At 36.9% G+C, this 19,388-nt stretch overlaps 1 protein-coding gene across 4 annotated transcripts in view; it reads right to left on the minus strand.

Annotated features, from left to right (window-relative positions):
* Positions 1-167: 167 nt before the first annotated feature.
* RNF38 (ring finger protein 38) overlaps positions 168-19,388 on the minus strand; it is a 126,507-nt gene continuing 107,286 nt past the window's right edge. For all 4 annotated transcript variants that reach the window (XM_040540527.1, XM_040540525.1, XM_040540524.1 and 1 more), the window contains 7 exons: positions 17,543-17,713; positions 15,594-15,755; positions 12,799-12,905; positions 11,933-12,017; positions 9,680-9,801; positions 8,640-8,739; positions 168-3,708 (listed from right to left, as the gene is read on the minus strand). In XM_040540527.1, the coding sequence (XP_040396461.1) occupies positions 3,646-3,708; positions 8,640-8,739; positions 9,680-9,801; positions 11,933-12,017; positions 12,799-12,905; positions 15,594-15,755; positions 17,543-17,713 (810 nt within the window). In that variant the 3' untranslated portion in view covers positions 168-3,645. The remainder of the gene's footprint in view (positions 3,709-8,639; positions 8,740-9,679; positions 9,802-11,932; positions 12,018-12,798; positions 12,906-15,593; positions 15,756-17,542; positions 17,714-19,388) is intronic.

The raw sequence follows: 19,388 nt of genomic DNA on the forward strand, positions 1-19,388 counted from the left end.
AGGGGGTTGGAACTGGGTGATCTTTTAGGTCTCTTCCAACCCACATCATTCTGTGATTCTACGTTGCCAATATCTAGAGTCGCATGATGAGGCAGAGAAACACAAAGAATACTGGAAGGAAACAATTCACCTTTTTCTAGGAGAAAGAACAGGACAAAAGTGTGTAAGTGTACATCATACATTTATTACTGAACAACTCTCTCAACTCCAAAATTGGGCACAGGGATTAAAAATAAAAATTCATTGCACTACCTAGTAAAGCATTACTAGTAACTCTCATAAAAAATGTACAAATTTTGTTAAAAATTTATCAAGCCTTCAAATGATTTGGTTACAGATATTTATAATACATTTAAAACTACACATTAAATGATACAATAGAGTATGATTTAAAGAAAACACTTGACAAAATATGATTCCAACAAAACCCATAAGCTTTCAGAATCATTAGCAAATCTGAAACACAAGTAGCAAAATGAGGTAACAATGTACCAAAGAAAAAAAACACAGCTTTTATAAAGGCCCAAAGATAACTCAGTCAAAAATGTGTTTTCTGTAAGTAAAATTAAAAAGGCTGATAACTGTTATCCCCTGTATTACATCGTGTGTTAACAGCTGTGAAATCACATTCAAGAGACCGTATAAAACGGCATACAACAAAAGGCTTTTTTTTTTTTTTGAAAAGAAAGCCACAAAATGAGACATTGGAATTATCTATAGGCCTTGATATCCACTAAAATGTCAAATTTAATTGACAGTTTATGCCAAAAACACAGCAGTGCCATTATGATAAAGCAAACTTTTTTTTTTTTTTTTTTTTTGAGAAGAAGGAGACAGGTGATTGCAGGAAGGGAATGAACATAAGAAATGTCTTTCTGGATGCTGGTGCTGCCAGGCACCATGGCAGGCTGTGAAATTACACACAAACGTGCATAACACATGGCAGTTAACAGCTGAGCATGAATCCCCCTCCCTTGACAGCTGCAACATAGAGGACTTGGTTGTAGCTCGTCTGAGCTGATCCAGAACATATGCATGTGTGCTGTTTGTACACACTAACCACAGGAAGCAAGTCCACACACATCTGCAAGAGTCCCATGCAAACGAAAGAACCATTCCAGAAGAGACGAGCCATAAGAGTGCAACAATTCACTTCAGAATTTTACCAAGTTAGACCCTCCATCTCGATCTCCCACTGCCTCACATAGTTTCACTGGGGAAAAAGGCATGTTACACATCAAGGTTTCTCAATTCGAGAAAGAGGACTACTTTCCCTTGGCCTCAGAAGAATGGTTCTTGCTCACTATGCATTTTTGTCTAGCTTAGAAAAAGTGCCCTCTTTCCATGCTTCAAACTGAATACTGAACATAGTAGTGTTAGTTATGGTTAAATCTGTACACATAGAAACTTTTCTTTTGCAGCTATATAAAAGAGCCTAAGTTTTGTAAGACATGTGGCATACGCTTTTTTTTTTTTAAACATGATTTCATTTGTTAAAAAAATAAATTTTACTATATGTAATTTAACCTGCTAGGTGTTATTGTGAAAAACCTACTCTTTAACTCCTCTGGAAGAGAGAAGAAATTCTAACATTTTGAGTTTGATGTAACAGCAAATTTTTGTTTAGTTAGTGTTCTTAGGTATGAATAGGAATGGAAAGACTCAGTGTTTTTGAGAACTACCTGCATAACTAAATGGAAGCAAGATCATCTGAAATAAAAGGGCAAAATTGTGCTTTTATTTCATTTGCACCACGAGTTGTGACTGGTCTGTGGAATACTCAAAGAGGGCAAGCAGCACGGAGAACATGTAACACTGTCTGAAATTATAACTGACACTAAAGCACAGCAGCATACAAAAACATCAGAAGTGACAAAGAATAAACTTAAAGCTGAGACTGGCAGCAAGTAACAGCAATACTGCTAACTGTGCCACTTGTGCTGCTGCAATCAAAGTAATGACACTGAACTTAGGAGAAGCATTTTGATGTAAAAAGTGCATCCTTTGAATAACTATGGTATACGTGGACCTAAATATTTTGGTGAAACATCTTGAAGATGCTAACAGTCTGAAATGTTATAAATGAAACTAATTTCTTCGAAAGCACAGAGAAAATACTATTCAGAAAACAGTTGAATAGAGGTTACCTCCTGTTTAACAGCACTTTCTTCTGGAAGGTGTTCCCATTTTATCCTACAGTGGAGCACTCTGGAAACTCGATTGCAAAAACCAAGGGAGTTCCTTCTTCATATTACACTCATCACGTAAATAAGGAGGGACAAGAAGCAGCATCAGGGCAACTGAATTCTGCAATGAGTGACCAAAAACCACCCTCTTTTGTGATGCAATGAAAAAAAATCAGAAGTTCTACTTCTCTGTGAAAATGCTAAAAATTTTATTTTATTCATGAAGTTGCAGGAATAAAATTGTAACCTCTTACAAGTTATTTTAATTGTATACAAACTCCCTAGTAAATGACAAAGAATGTGTATGATTAAAGCCAATGTTTAAAAGCTAAAAGATTACGTACTTAGCAAGTACAATGGTGAAAAATGAAGAGCTGTTGCACAAGACCCTCAGCGTCCTTTCTGCTTCCTTTCATGAAAGAAGCACGTAACCGCAGCATCTTCAAAACTTAACTCTAATCTGAAATCAACCGAATGCAATTATAACCCAGCTAGAAAAACTGAAAGGGAGAACAGAAACACATTGATATTCAAATTACTAATTCAAAATGCTAATATTGCTAAATGATTTGTGCGATATTACAACTTTACAGTGATAAAATAACTTGTAAATCAGCAATTTAAAAATCTGGACTTTGTAACATATGCTAGTAAAACAAGGTTACTCATGTGTGAACAATCAATGCACTCTTTTGTGGTACACACTTAAAGCCTCCAATGAAGGGGAAGCATAACCGCTTGTTTGAACGGTAGGTAGAAAGGTCTTTATACCTCTAAGTACGCTGGGGAGGAAATACTAAATGTCTGTAATTGCTGCACCCATCACATTCAGTGTGCAACTGCAAACACAAGGAAAGAAACCAGTGTACAGTACTAGTACTGTTTAAATAACACACAAGATTATACATTGCAGCATAATTAATACTACACACATACGTTCTCAGTACATGCTGGTATATAGGTTCTCAAACACACATGCACACTCAGTCACAAGCACGCTTCATACATCCTCTCACTGACAAACACACGTTCACACCACTCATTCCCACTCACAGTATCTGAAGGCTCTATATAAGGTAGATTGCTATATTGTTTGGAGCTACCACTTTTTTTTCTTTTTATTTTATATAAAAGCACATGCTAAAAGATCACGTCTACAGTAATCTCGCAGCAACACTCGGAATGATCACACAAAAACCAGGGAATGTTAGTGCACACACAAAATTAAGCTAAAGAAAAAAATCTTTGGAGTTCCAATCACACTGCTAGTATAACAATCCCGTAACTGTGAAGACTAGTTTTAAGCTTTTTAATTGATTAAGTCACACAGTGCAAAGTAAGGTCCATTGACCCTTTTGTGGAAAGGGAAAGGCTGGAAGCCACATGGGTAAGTTCAATAGATAGTTCATATATACACGTGACCAGGAACATCCAAACCAGATTTGTGCTCTTAGATTGGTCATTCTGAATCACGATGCACTTCTGAAGCATCAGCTCGACAAATTGGGCAGGTACGATTTGCCTGTAAAACCAGAAACAAGAAAGGGTTTATTTTACTGACAAATACACTGTTAGCGAGTACATGACACAGAACATCCGTGATGACAAGGTTGCTACTTTCAGTGCTGAAGAATACTCAAAAGCAATGAAGAAGAGACGACAAAGTGTGTTTATGCCCTTTTTCAGTTTCCTTTGTTACTTTAGAGTTGTCCATTTGTCAATTCAAAATCATGTTTACAAAAGTTAAAAAAAAAAAAGGGCTTTTTATCTTAAGAGATAGAGGAAAACAGCAAACTTGGCTTTACCTATGCGATGGTGGTTATATTAATGTAGACTTACAGTCATAGTATATTGCAATCAGATGGGTGCAACTTAGAAGTTGTACTGTGTGTTGCAGAGGAACCCAGTAAAACCAAACAAGCCACAGTGGGCCAGAAATAAATGCCCTATATGAAGGTGTCATGCTGTCACAAGCCCTACTGATCAGGGATCACTACTCTTTATACTCTCCTTATCCAGTTATTCTCACAGAAACCCATCATACAGAGTTGGTCAAAGCAAAGCAGGGAAAAACAGAAAGGGTTTTAGTATGAAAATAAATAAATAATAATAATAAAAAGAAGGAAGATGACCTGGCTAAACAGGTATTAAACTTCAAAGCCCAAGTAACATACAGAAAAGCAGGTGTAAGTTTATCCCTTAACTAAAGCACTCACTGAAAATACGTATCCTGCAACTCTTTCACAACTTCTTTTAAAATGTTAATACAGATAAAATGTAACATTCTTTGGGTTACCGGGAGTATTTCTGTCTTTATTTCCTCTTTTTAACTAAAGGTATAATTTTATTTAAAGAAAGTAAGAGGAAACATCCCCCCCAAAAATGTTACATTTATGACAAACATTTACTTTACAAAGTGCAGAGGGAAGGTAATCTAGTTACCAGATTCCGTATTTCCTAATTCCTAAAACAACAGGACCAGCCATTGTCAACTCCAAATTTTTAAAAGGTAGACAAACTTTTTAGTGAAAACAAAACTGATAGCGTGAAGAAACATGGCTCCTCAGGTCACAGTTCCAACATCACTGCCACGCACTTGAAATCCAAGCTATAAATGCCAATGTAGCATGTTATTACTGTAAAACATTTCTTACTAATGTCAGTTAAAATGAATCACATTTCTTTCTGTCAATTACTTCTGTTGTTATCGACGTATAGTTTATACCACAGTTAATATTGCTTTATAGTTTTGTTAAAGCATGAACTCAAGAATCATTTCAAAAGTTATTCCTTGCTCTTTCTCTAGCAGTTTTATAATTCCTTGAAGACAATGCCATCAATTGGTCACTACTTTGCATTACTCTACATATAGTTCAGCTAATATAATTTCTAAAATAAAAAAGGTGTGTTCTTTAAAATTCAATGGATTAATAAATCAAGGGGTAATTACGAAGATAAATAATGAAGTATATACCATTTGCAGCCTGAAACAGAGCATTCGGCAGGAATATTACTAAGTAAAATTTCTTGACAGAATCTGCAGAAACAAACCCACTGTGTCAGGACAAAACAAATAGCCATGCACACTGAAACACTGCTTTTTAAGCAACTTTTCAAGATTCTACTAGAAGATCCATTTTAAATTTAATTGCATTCTTCTGTCTTTCTTAAAATTCACTCCCCTTCCTGACATTTAAAGAGACTTTTAAGTGCAAAAAGAGGCATACGGTAGTCACTCCTTCAGCCAAGCCAACTTTCTGTACTGAGAGTAAAAGAGAGAGTAAAAGAGAGTTGCACCATGAATTAACCAATTTAGTTATGATTGATAGAAATTTGTAGCTAAAGTGAACTGCATTTAGAGCAATGAATCTGTAATGTCACTAGAATTCTCTGACAACCACTGCACTTCTTTAGTGTTAATCAATCAGAACCAAGGGAAAACATGTAATATTTAGTTTGTCTTTTCTCACATATAATACTGCATTTCCTATCAGACTGTTAAACATAAAATCAAGTTTTCCTTGCCACCTGGACCTAAATCCTAAAAGTGAAGATGGATCATATTTTCAAGCTGTCCTTTGGAACGATGATTAAACTTCACCTTACAAAAGAAAAGACTTCTCATGTATTCATATTTGACCAAAGGATTTAGGATATTAAGAAATAAACAAATACTGCAAAATATGAGAGTTGACAATATTATGAAAAGAAAAAGCATTATCTTGTTAATTCTATTTCCTCTGCTCATTCACAAGTATTTAGCCTTGCTTAACCAGAGAAATGTAACCAGAAGCAGGCAACATAATGCACTTTAAAAGAACATCTCCTCTTGCTTGCTCACACTATATAAAGAGTTGGCACTATACACAGCATTATTTCCACAAGGCAGATCAAACCTTTCATGTATGGACAAGTCACAAAACTTGCCTAGACACTTTTTATTTGCTCCACCATCATCAGGCAATGGAATAAGGATTTATTCTCTTTCAATTACCACTTTGGATCACTAACTATGTCTTTACCACTTTCACTAACAAAATGAAGCTTAAAAGAATCAACTTGACTCTGGAGCTCCAGATCAATACGAAATATTCCTAGACAGCACATATTTTCTTCAAAGAAAAAAGATTAACCTAGTAAGAAAGACGGATACTTTTTTTTTTTTTTTTTTTTTTTCAGTCAAGGCTAAACAGACAAGGTTAAAAAATTGAAGTTTTTTAGTTTTTACTTATTTATCTACCCTTCAGGACCTTTTTTTTTCTTTTTTTTTTTAATACTTAAAGTACTAAATGCTAAGCTTTTTACCTTCCTTTGGAAAATTTATCAACACAATGTTGGCTGGATGCTGTGAATTATGTAGATGTGGACATAATCATACTATCAACATATTCAGCGATTTGTCAAATGTATAAAAAAATGGAGATAAGCAAAAAATTACAACCCCAAATACCTTTCTGTTATCCTCACTTCCAGATGGTTGCTGCTTTACCTGTAACCTATTTATTTATTTATTTATATTAAAATAAGCTGACATTATACAGGTAATTTGTTCTGGTTTGCAAGGCAAAATCACCTTTATTTGACACAGCATCTTCATGGATGCTTCATGAAACTAAACCTACACATACTGCTTCAGCAACCTTCCACCAGGGTGCTTTATTCTTGCTAGGTCACTTTGCATCCGGCTTTGGGATATGTTATGCAAATACAAACCATTTTTAGTAGGTATGCTTGCACCTCGTTTACATTTAGATTGTATTTCTTTCACCTTATTCACCCATCTAGGTGACACTCTTATGCTTATACAGTTTTCCTATGATATAACAACCTTTAGAATATACCACACTCAGACCTCTTAGAAAATACATGGTTCCTAAGCTGGGACAGGAGCATCAAGACAAAGCTATTTCACCATTACTACAGTAAATCTAAGATTTTGAAAATAAAGGCTAATGTAAGCTTGCTTTTTCCCATTTGCTGGTCTGAATTCAATTGCCAGTTCATTACCAGTTAGAAGTACTACATATAATGCTAGAACTGCCATAGAGTCCCCAAAAAGCTTCATTTAAGTTAATTTCCTGGCTCTTGAGACCAATAGCATGCAATAAGGGGCACAAGAGCAGGACAAGCTGGCATTCAACTTCCCTGACGTATTTTCCTAACTCCCAGCAATTTGCAGATCAGGACCTCCATGAATCATGGGTGATTTTTTGCACTAATAGCCTGGGAAGAGCTTTCTTTTTACAATCTTTATAGTCATTTTAACCTATTTAAGCTTTTAGCATCCTCTGTCTCACATGCTGTCCAATGATCCTAGTTCTGTTCCTCATAAAACAGACTGACTGCTATCCATAGCTACTTTGTTAACTCCACAAATTAAGTTTTATGCACTGAAAAGACTTTAAAAATGTGGTGTGAACACTTCCTGAGCACCAAGAGGAATAGGGGGACACTGGAGAACACCACTTCCATATAAATTATCTACTTAATTAGCAGTTACTGAATGAAATACAATACATCTCTGTGTGTGTGTGTTTTAATTTGAAGATAAAACAAACAGAAGTTTATATTCCTCTTGCTCAGGTATGTACATGAATTCAGGTACCAAAGGACAACAGTTCTTCTGAAAGTTAGCTGAAAGAAGGCAGTCACTATTAACTTGATTATTCATTTTCCTCAGCAAGTATTTCAGTGTATACCAAAGACATATTTTATTGCCTTTAGGAAGACAAAAAGGAAAGGGCTTTTACTTTCTATTTTTTTTTTATTTTAGTCCTCTAGGGACTGCTTCCAATATACTTTTTTAATATGCAATCACTGCAGTTTCAAATGTTCTACAAAGATTACACAAAGATTAAAATAAAGCTGAATAGAAGAAAATACAGAAAAAAGGTGAGACGTTAGGATACTTTGTTGGCAATATATCTGGCTAATGCAGCTTGTACAAATGTCTCCGTACCGTCTACTTATTTATATCTCCTGTTCTTCATACCTTCTATATAGTTATTTTCTGTCATCTTATTGAGCTGTCCTGATTCTAGACCCTTTTATTTTTTCCTCAAATTGTCTTGAAAGTGTATATCATAATTATGGAAAACTGTAACTATGGTTAAGTTTTATTCGCATATATTCTTCTATATATACATGCATACACATATATGTACACACATAATACACTCGATGTCCTCTAAAAGCTAACGTTGATAGCAAAGCAGGGAGGGAGGGTATTAATATTTACTCTTTGCTATAAAGGTTATTGAAAATAGTTAATCTCACCATAGTAAGGGAAATTCTAATTTGTACTTTGAAGTCTGTTGACATTTCTACCATAAATATTAGAAACATGAAGCAAGAGATGAAATGAAGCAGAACAGTGAAATAAACAAATCCCAAAATAATAACCACCCCTCCTCAAAATCCCTACATAATGAATTCTCCATAAGATGATTTTACCTTTAGCCATTTATCGACACACTTGGCATGGAACTCGTGGTTACAGGGTAAGACTCTAAGTAGCTGCCTTGACTCAAAATCACACATGCACACCACACACCTGAAAAAAAGACAGCAAAGCTTAAATGTATCTGTGATTTGAGAACACCGAATATCCATTCCACACACAACCTTGCAGGTATGACTGCAACACAGTAGCTTCTACAGTTATCTGTATTTGTGGTTGAAGATGTGTAATGCACCAAGGTAAACTGGGAACTCTCTTTTTTTGTGCTTTTACATCACAAAGCAAGTGCTGCTTCTCACAGGAGTCAACAAACCCAATCCACAGAACAGATGTTTCACCAAAATTTAAAATGGTGGAGACGATTATTTAGAAAGTTCACTCAAAAAAAAATTCTACTGTTTTGAATATGACTGCTTTTAGCTCTTCTGATGTAGCTGAGGCTGCAATCTAAATAAATAAAATACAAGCATATAGATCATGTTCACTGCCTACTGATGCTGAAGTTGAACTGAGGGGCACAGCCACCAGAATACCAAAGAAAAAACTTCTTGCAATTAATTTGTTACTGAGTCACTTTAAATACCTTTTTATCTATAGTGCTCTTTCCACTTAGTTGTGCAGACCTTGCAGACAGAGTAAGTTAATGGATTTTAAAAATAAGAAAATGCACTCCTAAACCACTGACTAAACTCTATCAGAAGCACTTGAAACTTCAACACACGAAGCTATTTTAACACAGGCCAAAATCCAAACTGACAATGTTATTTTAGATTCTAGGATGCTGAATCCTAGAACACCCTTCCTTCACTTAGGATTTTTTAAATGTGAAGAACTAAATTGAAACAATTCTAAATAATGTGAGGCTACATAGACATTTTACAGTGAAGTTACAGAGTATTTGATTTGGAAAACAATCTAAGAAAAAAGTGGTTACTGATACGACTGTTTTTAGCTCTTCTGGTGTAGTTGAGGCTGCAATCTAAATAAAGTCAAATACAGACACATAAACTGCATAACCTTGAAAGACACTTACAATGTCTGTTCTGACTGATGGTTGTTTGGATTGAACCTGTAGGATGGGAGCTGTTCAATGTCTGCCTTTGTCAGTCCTCGTGGTTTGGCCTCTCCCAGACGTTCTGCCAGATTCAGCAGTGCCTGGAAAATAAGGAAATCAGGTATTTAAAAATTCTGTTTAAATAAGCTCTGGTTCTGCTACAGGTGGAGGGGCCATTATATGTCACTATACAACCTGGTAGCACAAATCACACTCTTAAAAGATGTTTAGAACCCTTAGCTCTCCCCTACAAAACAAACATCATGGGAAGTCCTGTCCACCAACATCTTTCAACCATCTTTCTGAACTAAGTGAAATGTTCTCTTTGGGATTTCAAAATCCAGGGCCAAACTTCAAAATGCTACTGTGGTTGCACAGCTTGGTGTGTATTTTGCTTCCGAAAGATCCCTTCATGCCGTTATGAAATTAATAGTGTAGGTAAACAGAAAAAAAAAGTCAACAAATTTGCTTCCTAAGAATATACTACAATTCTAGTCCTCTGAAAGAAACCAAGAACTCCACATGAACTGGCAATGTGCACTTGCAACCATATCCTAGGCTGCACCAAGAGCAGCATGGCCAACAGGGTGAGGGAGGTGATTTTCCCCCCTACTCTGCTCTCTTGAGACCCCCACCTGGAGCACTGTGTTCCAGCCTGGGGCCTCCAGCACAAAAAGGACAGGGAAGTATTACAGTGAGTCCAGAGGGCAGCCACAAACATGATCAAGGGGCTGCAGCAGCTCTCTTATGAAAAGAAGCTGAGAGAGTTGGGGTTGTTCAGCCTGGAGAAGAGAAGGCTCCGGGCAGACCTTACAGCGGCCTCCCAGTACCTAAAGGGGGCCTACAGAAGAGCTGGGGAGGGACTCTGTCAGGGCTTGTAGTGACAGGACAAGGGGCAATGGTTCTAAATAACAAAAGGATAGATTTAGACTAGATATTAGGAAGAAACTTTTTACTATGAGTGTGGTGAGGCCCTGGCACAGGCTGCCCAGAGAAGCTGTGGATGCCCCATCCCTGGAGGTGTTCAAGGCCAGGCTGGATGGGGCTTTGGGCAACCTGGTCTGGTGGGAGGTGTCCCTGCCCATGGCAGGGGGGTTGGAACCAGGTGATCTTTAAGGTCTCTTCCAACCCAAACCATTCTGTGATTCTGTGATTTATGAATGTAAAGGAACAGCTTCTGAATCCCACTCTACAACGTGGGCTAGATGAACTGGGAGATGTAGACTTTATAACAAATCTGGAAAATGAGCGCATACCATCAAAGTTTAAATACTTTTTTGTTGAATTTTATGTTCATTTTCTACGAGTCAAGCTTTGCAACTAAGAGCCTCTCGTGTAATTAATTTTGCACTCTGTCATGTATGTAACTTGCACTCCCTTCCAAGGGACCTGGGAAAAATACCACTACAATCTTAACAGAGAACCGATGCCCAGAAAAGGTAAGAGTTGGTGAAAGCTGCAAAACAGTACTGATCACAAGCAGATTTCTAATACTGCCAAACCTAGCAGGCAATTTCTTAGAAACAAGATGATGCTTCTTCTGAACTAGCACAGAAGTTATGACAGAAGTGCTTGCTGTTCAGCTGACAATGGTGTACTGCTACTACACAGAGGAGCACTGGAGAAGAGATGCAAAAGTAAGGGTTTTTGAAGGAGGAATTTTTAAAGAGAATCCAAAGGGAATCAGATAGTTTCAGAACCAGCAAAGGCAGGTTGAATTGCCTCACAACTACCTAGGATATTACAGAGGGTTATGCATCTCTAGATGTGAATTCCTGTACTGTCCTGAGCGTCAAGAAGAAAAGCCACTAAAGCAGTTTTACAAATGTTACACTTAGATCAATTAATCCTATGATATTAACACTATTCTGCAGTTATGTACATAAGAACACTAACTTTTCTTTTGAATGTACTTTCTTGTTTGATATTTAAAATCATTTATCATTCAAAAGAAGAAGAGTAGCATGTAGAACATAAAGGCTGAACAATTTAATGATTACTAGTTAGGAAGGGTGTTTTCTGGGAAAGAGCAACTGGTAAAAGGTAAAGCTAAGCACTTCAGATATCCAGTACTGCAAACAGATATGAAAGGATGGCTTCCGGATTCTGTCTTCACGGTTATTATATTTATTTGAAAGGCAAAACCAGGATAAAAAGCAAAATATAATGCAATTTTATGTGTCACTTGATCTAAATCTATTCTTTAAACGTAGTCACAGTTTGTGCACCAACCTCGTAGTTTTCTACCTCTCCATCTTCCACATCCAACTCAAAGCTGAAAGCCGGTCCAACTGCAGGTGGCACTGGAAGCATTGATCTACCATGAGAGCAAACAATGATAAGGCTCAGCATCTTGCTGAAGGAAGGCACAAAAACATATGGCATAGGTAAAGTTATCTTATTTATCCCTCTAAAAATGTCAAGTTCTCAGAACTGATAAAAATGTTAAGTGTGAAATCAAGAACATACATTTAAAATGAAAGGATCAAGAGAAAAGCTAATTCTGCCAATTTTCGATATTGCCAGTGCTGCCTTTTTAATTGCATGCATGTCTTAACTGATACTTACAATAAGGCTTAGCATTACCACCAATATGAATCTCTTGATTATCACACATTATGGAGAGCTAATACTGACATTGCATTCATAGTCCGGACTTAAACAGTATTTTATTTCTTCAAATGTATAAAATATAAAAAATAATAAGGAACCCTGAATTCTCCTGACTCCCCAACACAAAATTATTGAAGCTTATATATATTTTTTAAAGTCTACAATACATAATGAAGATAATTAGGATACGCTACTGATGAACTTCCATATTGAAGTCATCTTTACGGAGAGTTCAGAAACAAGAGGTACAGACTCAAAAGTATATTGTACGAAATCCTTCACTTATATTTTCTCTTCTGCGAGTGTGTATGTTATTCTGAACAGGCTGAAAACTTTACACAGGAACAGAACTTTTCCTCCTCTTTGGTGCAGCCTATTCCTGTTTTCTGGTAGAGTGCAAGCATGAAGACTGCAGATTCCCATTGAGAGGGCTGGTTAACTCACTTCATTAAACCTACATGGAAGAAAATGTACTTGGAACTTACAGCACATAAGGTAGTAGGCTAGGATGGTATGGGTGTGGTGGTATTGCCTGCTGCGAGCGGTATCTGCTGCGCCCTGTGAGTCTTCGAGGCATAAACGGTGGGTACGGCTACAAGAGAGAAGAAAGTAAGTGTCATTTGAAACTTGTGGAACTGGAACTTTGAGGTTATGGAGTCTCACTCCTAGGAAATATTCAACAGCTGCCTGGACATGGGGCTGGGCAACGCTAGGTGTCCCCGACTGAGGACAGGGGGCTGGACCACAGGACCTGAGCGGCCTTTTCCAACCCCAACCACTCTGTTATCCCGTGATTCAACATGTGGTTTTCTTAATCATGAAATAAAATTATATCTGAATATCAAAATCAATTTTCAATAGGGCGTTATTCAAAAAATCCAGCTATTGCTTAAGTCCAAAAATCTAAGCCTCTCTTACAACAATTTGAAATAGTAATTCCTACCAGGAACAAATTCATACCATTCCGTGTTAAAAAAGTAGTAACACGCAACAGGAATCCTGGCAAGACCTTTTGTGCTCAGTCCACACGTAGGCTGGTTTGGGAAACAGTCAAGACTTGAACTAGTGACTTGCTTCAAGCCTCATGCTATTATGCAGGCTCGTGCACAAGTGGTTGAGTGAAGAAGACTTAAGAAATCTTAAAATAAAACCTTTAAAGATCTGTAGCTGTTATCTTCATTAATTCTTTGGTCAGCATAATGCTTTAATGCCTGCTATGGGGCACCGCCACAATGCACTACAGCAAAATCTCTAAGCAGGATTTAAAAAAGCAGTGGCATATAATTACATTTGAAGAGGGGCTGAAAAGCTTTAAACTGTACTTGTGGAGTTAAATTAGTACAATTTCTGCATCTGGACCATGCCTAAAGAGACGGTCAAGCCTACAGCTTCAATTTCCATGGATAAAACAGGGCTTCAACATCATATTTTTTCATTTGCATGCCAAGCTCTTCACTTAAATATTTAGGTTTATGGTATCATTGTTCAAAATTCCTTGTTTTACCTACTAAAATGGGAACATACATGGTAGAAATTTTCCACTTAATAGTAAATTATATTTTCCCAGAAATATTCAAAGTACTAAAAAATTATAGTAATTTTTAAAATTGAAATTCACATACCATTATTGAATTCAAATTTGAAGGCCTTGAGGCATTTAGTTTTTTGGAACAAAGGGCACTCAAAATCTTCAGTAAAAAGTATTTCTTCTTTCATGTTTGAAACTTAAGAACATACAGAAGCCCAACACCACCAGCAATTTAGCTAAAAATTCTTAAATTTACAATGGAGACATAACGAATAGATAGCCACAGACTTACATATAAACACAATATAAAAAACAGGGTCTTTTTCTTGCAAGTAACATCCCAAACTAGACAGAGTAAATACTAGCTTTACTGCTCGGTGAATTCTGCAACTCAGAAATATCATTATAAAGTGCTGTTTTCAGTTCATTGATTGAAAGAGAATCAGGGATGCAGCCATTCCACCATAACTTTTAAAAAGAGAACATTAATGACCACTTGAAAAATATCAAGCTGTTCTGAAAATCATTTTGAACCACTGGAGAAATTTTATAAATATTTAGGATTGCTTTATAAAACATTGTACGATTACTCATAATAAACCTTTATTCCACCCCTCAGCTGTATGCGACCCAGAACGAAAACACCAGAGAGGAAAAATTATATATATTCTGCAAAAAACATGCTGTTTTCTATCTACTTTTAATGAGTGAACATGGAAATCAAGAAAAACTCACTCCAATCAAATTTTTTTTGATGTGAATAAAATCCAAGCAATTTACCTAAGTTTTTAAAAGTGTCTTTGAAAGTGTCTCATAGTGAGTGAAAATTTCATTGAAAACCTTTTCAACTTCAGTTTAAACTACATTGCTTGATTTCAAAAGACTAATAAAGCAAAGTTAGCAGTGTGTTCTATAGGTACAGGTCCTAAAATTTCATTCTTATGTAAAGGTTTAAGTGACAATGTGCTTCTAAAACCTTCCGATGACTTGATGCACAGGTCAAAATCGAAAAAAATCCATCTAGTCTTGTCTCGCAGTTATTTCTTCAAGCATTACACAGGTAGGAAAGGCTTTTTTCAAACAAAACAATGTAGCGAACTGAAGTGCGCCACAAAGACCGTAAAGGCAGCACACACACATCGGACGTAGTTTAACCGCAAAGCACAAATTTCAGTGCAGATCTTAACCCAGACCAGGTTTCATTTTTTTTGTGCTGCTGCAGCTGAACTGCTTGTAGTCCTCTAGACAGGTGGCTTAAAGCAACCTTGGCTGTTTCTGTAATAGGGAAGTCTGCAGCATGGAAGCACTCTATACAATTGTTTGTGGGCACATTACAAACACTCTGGAGAAAAACTATTTTTAAAGCATTCTAGTTTTTCTGACTTGTAGGAACTCACCTTATGGATGAAGAATTAGCTGGAAGATAAGTGACAAGAGCTTTTCAAAATCACGCGAACTAGTTTCTGCAATGGAAGTCCTGGACTGTGTGGTAATATGATATGTTTTCAAAGTAACTGCTATCACTCTCTCTCTGCAGATAATGTTGTCAGAAATCATTTACTGGTATCAACACATAGGTTATCCTTAACTTGATTAAAATGAGCTTAAAGAAAACACCACAGCTGCAGCTTTAGCCATTAATGGACAACAGCAAGAAGTGCTACTTTTTGACAAAATGTACTACAGAATTGAGAACAAGACAGTCAGCGCAGCATGAATGAATGAGTATGTCATGCAGAAAACAATACTTACAACACCAAATGACACCTCCTGGTGTAAAGGATCATGGGTTAAGAATTGGAGAGGAGCTGAGGGAGGCAATGTTGGTGGATGGGCTGAGGGAGAATACGTAAAACCTCCTACAGGAAGATGTTCACCAAGCAGTTCTACTTCATTTTCTATCCTTTGAAGTGGCTAAAAAAAAAAAAAAAAATCTTTGCTGTGGTAAGAGATGCAATTTTTCCCCACTAAAGAACTGAAATCCCAGATGCATACTCTGCACTGCTGCGGCCAATTTTATGGGATAAAAAAATTACAAGTACTCACTTTCACAGAATATGAACAATTCCTGTGTCATTAACACTACCAAAAAGCAAAGACAGCACTACACATTTGATATAAATTCACCTTTTCCAGCTAGCCATGCTTATTGACCAGGAATTTATGCGATCTAGCAAATATAGGAGTGGTTGTAATTTCCTGTCTCTTGCATTTTGCAGGACAAATATTTGCTCTCCTTCTTGCCAGGCTGCTCTCACTGTAAAACTATGCGAAAGAAAAAAATAAACAACCAAAGACGAGAACTGAAATTGTGTCAAGACAATCTGAAAAGAGGAGAGTGAACATGGTGACTTTAATGATATTAAGCTATGAATGATATTCAGTAATCAAGCAGGTGCTTTCCTGGGAGGATTATGCAAGAAGTCCTATCCAGAACACAATCCAGTGGTTCAGAACCTTAAGATTCCAGTTCAGTATTGTAATTTAGTCATTTGCAGTACATCCACCAGGCCCAACAGTTCTGAAAAAATTCCCAGAAGTTGTCACTGCTTCATTAACACACCTTTCTGTTCCTGATGCTAAATTCCACCATCTTGAGAAATTCAGCTTACGAATCCCATCTTGTGGCAGCAAAGGAAAACTCTGCTTCCTTCTTATGCAGACCAAGCGTTAAACTCAACGTATTCTTAAAGCACTAAGATACAAGCTTTTTGCCAGACCTGAAGATTGGCAGGCAGACCTGGTCAATAACCTAAGTAAGAAATCCAAGCTAAAACCAAAGTTCATACATTTTCTAAAGGAGTCTTATAAAGATTGCCACTGAAAAATGCATTTTTCCGGCTGTTCACCCATCATCGTAACAAAGCTGTTACAACAGTTAGCCACACCTGAGATACGGCATGGATAGGTCTCAGCAACATTTATAATTAATGAAACTCTTTCTGCATTAGTGGAATATTGGCATCTTCTGGTCAGAGGGGCAAACAAATGGATGGGAGTATATTGATAGCCCCACAGTACAACGTGTACACCAGCAGTAAAAATCTAGCTTCTCTCCCCACACCCAGAACAGGGTCACATTTTCCTATATTTGCATAGTCTCTATCACTAAGCCAAGTCTGCATAAGCAAAAAGTGCCAATAACTTCTGTAAGTGAAAAAAAAAAAAAAAGAGAAAGAAAGAGACTGTAGGCTCCTGAATATAACTGGAAGCCCTAAGGTCATCACGTTCTAGCAAAACCACTGGTCATTTAAAAATTAACTGATAAGTAATACAGGGGAAGCATGTAATAAGAGTAACATTCCATCCTTTCTTATCTCTCTGCTAAACCTTTCTCTACTTCTAAGTAATGTAGACCACTACTGCTCTACACAGCTTCCTGTGGATTCTCTCTGGCTTCCTGGAAAAGAAACACCTGAAGGAACTGTTGGTAAAGAAGATACACATCTTTTTGATGAACAGTAAAGGCCCATGGAGAAACAGCACAGACAACAGCTGATGAAATCTGAAGATAAACAGGGTGAATTTTAAAATTATTTTTTCATCTTCACACTAAGTAGTTATAGACTTGCTAAGGAAGCATCAGGGCAAAAACCTGTTACTTTAAACAAAATCCACCTGTTTCCTGAATAAGGTATCAGCACTATTTGCCCATTCAGCCATACCAATCCTAAGGAGAGAGGGTAAGAAGAATTACTTACCGACCGTGACTGCTGTGCTTGGAAAGGAACAAATTGTCCTGGAGGAGGCAAGTGAGGAGGGTGGTGTGGAGAGAGATGAGGAGGATGCAAAAGGAATGGGTCACTAGAAATGAGGGGTGGAAATGCTGCGTACGGTACTGGTAGGTGCTGGACCGAACATGCCTGAAGCATCTGAAATAAAATGAAAACAACACATTTTTGTCTCTAGCACAAACACTCCCTATAGAACAATCCATGCTTACCATGGAAAGATGTCATAAAAAGAAAGCAGTTCTCTTGCCTCCTTGGAAGGACCTCCAAAACACACATAAATAGTAACTCATTCAAATACACAATGATCAGTAACTAGCACTCTTCAAGCTCTAGAAATACCATAGTGTGACATCTGCTAGGTGCAATGTAGCTCTTACTTCTTGTGAGGTCAGTGGGATTTTCAATACTCAGTATTAGACAAACTCCTAAGTAAAAAGTGGATATATTTACCCTGCTAACTTTTGCTCATGTTTTACCTTCAAAATGGCATCTGAAAGCAAGAGCGTTACAAACATTTTAAGCTGTAGATGCAGCTGAGGGACTCCCAGACATCAAACTGTGCCTTAAAACATATGTGGCCTTATATATTAAGAATAATGCATAAGCTCTGCTCAGTTCTGCACTTTGAGGGGGGCTTTATGCTCTGAAGCAGGTGAGATACACCTACTGTGGGAAGTATCCCTTGTTCTCTCGTCTTTGCAATTACTCATATGAAAGTGACTTTGGGCACTGAAGTTTGAACACAGAAATGATGAAGGTGCTGCAGGGGAGCATGAATGTGCTTCACGGAAGAGTTCAGTTTTGTTTCCATTTCTAAACATGGAGAGGATCAAGAAAATCTTCATTCTCTTTTTTCCTGATCTTTGAACTGTTATCAGAATGTTAGGTATTCCTGTTGCATTTTTAGCCATTAAAACAGCAATTCATAATATATTTGCTAGCTGTAAAACAACAGGTACCTTTGTTTTGTATAAACAAAGATGGTTATTAAGACAGTTTTAAATTTAAAACTCTACCACCCTACTTGCAAAGCCTATAGAATTATACAAAGTCATGTAGACGACAGTTCTGATCTCTCACTCTTTTTCATTAGTCTCGTGTCACACTGAACATGCTGACTATAATGGCAAAATGGTAGAGAGATCTAGTTTAAGATGAGATTATAGTAGTAAAGGTGGAATGACCACTTTATTTACTATGTAATGTCATTGCCAAACACACATTTAGATGCACTCAAACAGTATCAGACTATTTTGTTTTTCTTAAGTGCTGACTATTCTTTGAGTTACTACTTTGTTTTTATAAACAGTAAATACCATTGAGAAATGTTTCTACTGTTACAACACAATTGTTGTTACAGTTTACTACATTGAAAACTGTTCTCCAAAATAGCTGAAGATAAATTTGCAGGTACAACATGACAACTCTTTAAAACAGGAAGTACTTTGGAGAATACCGCAAAATAGGTTTCACCCCAAGACTCTGTACAGTAATGATTAGCTGCAGGATATGTTACTGCAGTATCTGCAATATATGTTGGGAAGGATCTGTGCTATGCTCACTGAAATTTTTAAGTAAGAGCAAATAAGATTTCATGTCTTTCCAGTTGAAAGATCATGCAAACTATTTGTTTATTCATTCAGACTTTTGGAAAACTTCTGCTGTTTGAACTTATGCTACTGTAAGTTTTAGAACTGATGAAGGTATTTTAGATGACAGTTGTTTATTTTATAGTTACATATATCCTGAATTGTGCTAATTTTGTGAAAGCAACAAAATGATACCGCAAAGTTCACAGGTGAAGTCAGGGGGA

This window comes from Cygnus olor, chromosome Z (genome assembly GCF_009769625.2).
Source record: "Cygnus olor isolate bCygOlo1 chromosome Z, bCygOlo1.pri.v2, whole genome shotgun sequence".
Lineage (NCBI taxonomy): Eukaryota > Metazoa > Chordata > Aves > Anseriformes > Anatidae > Cygnus > Cygnus olor.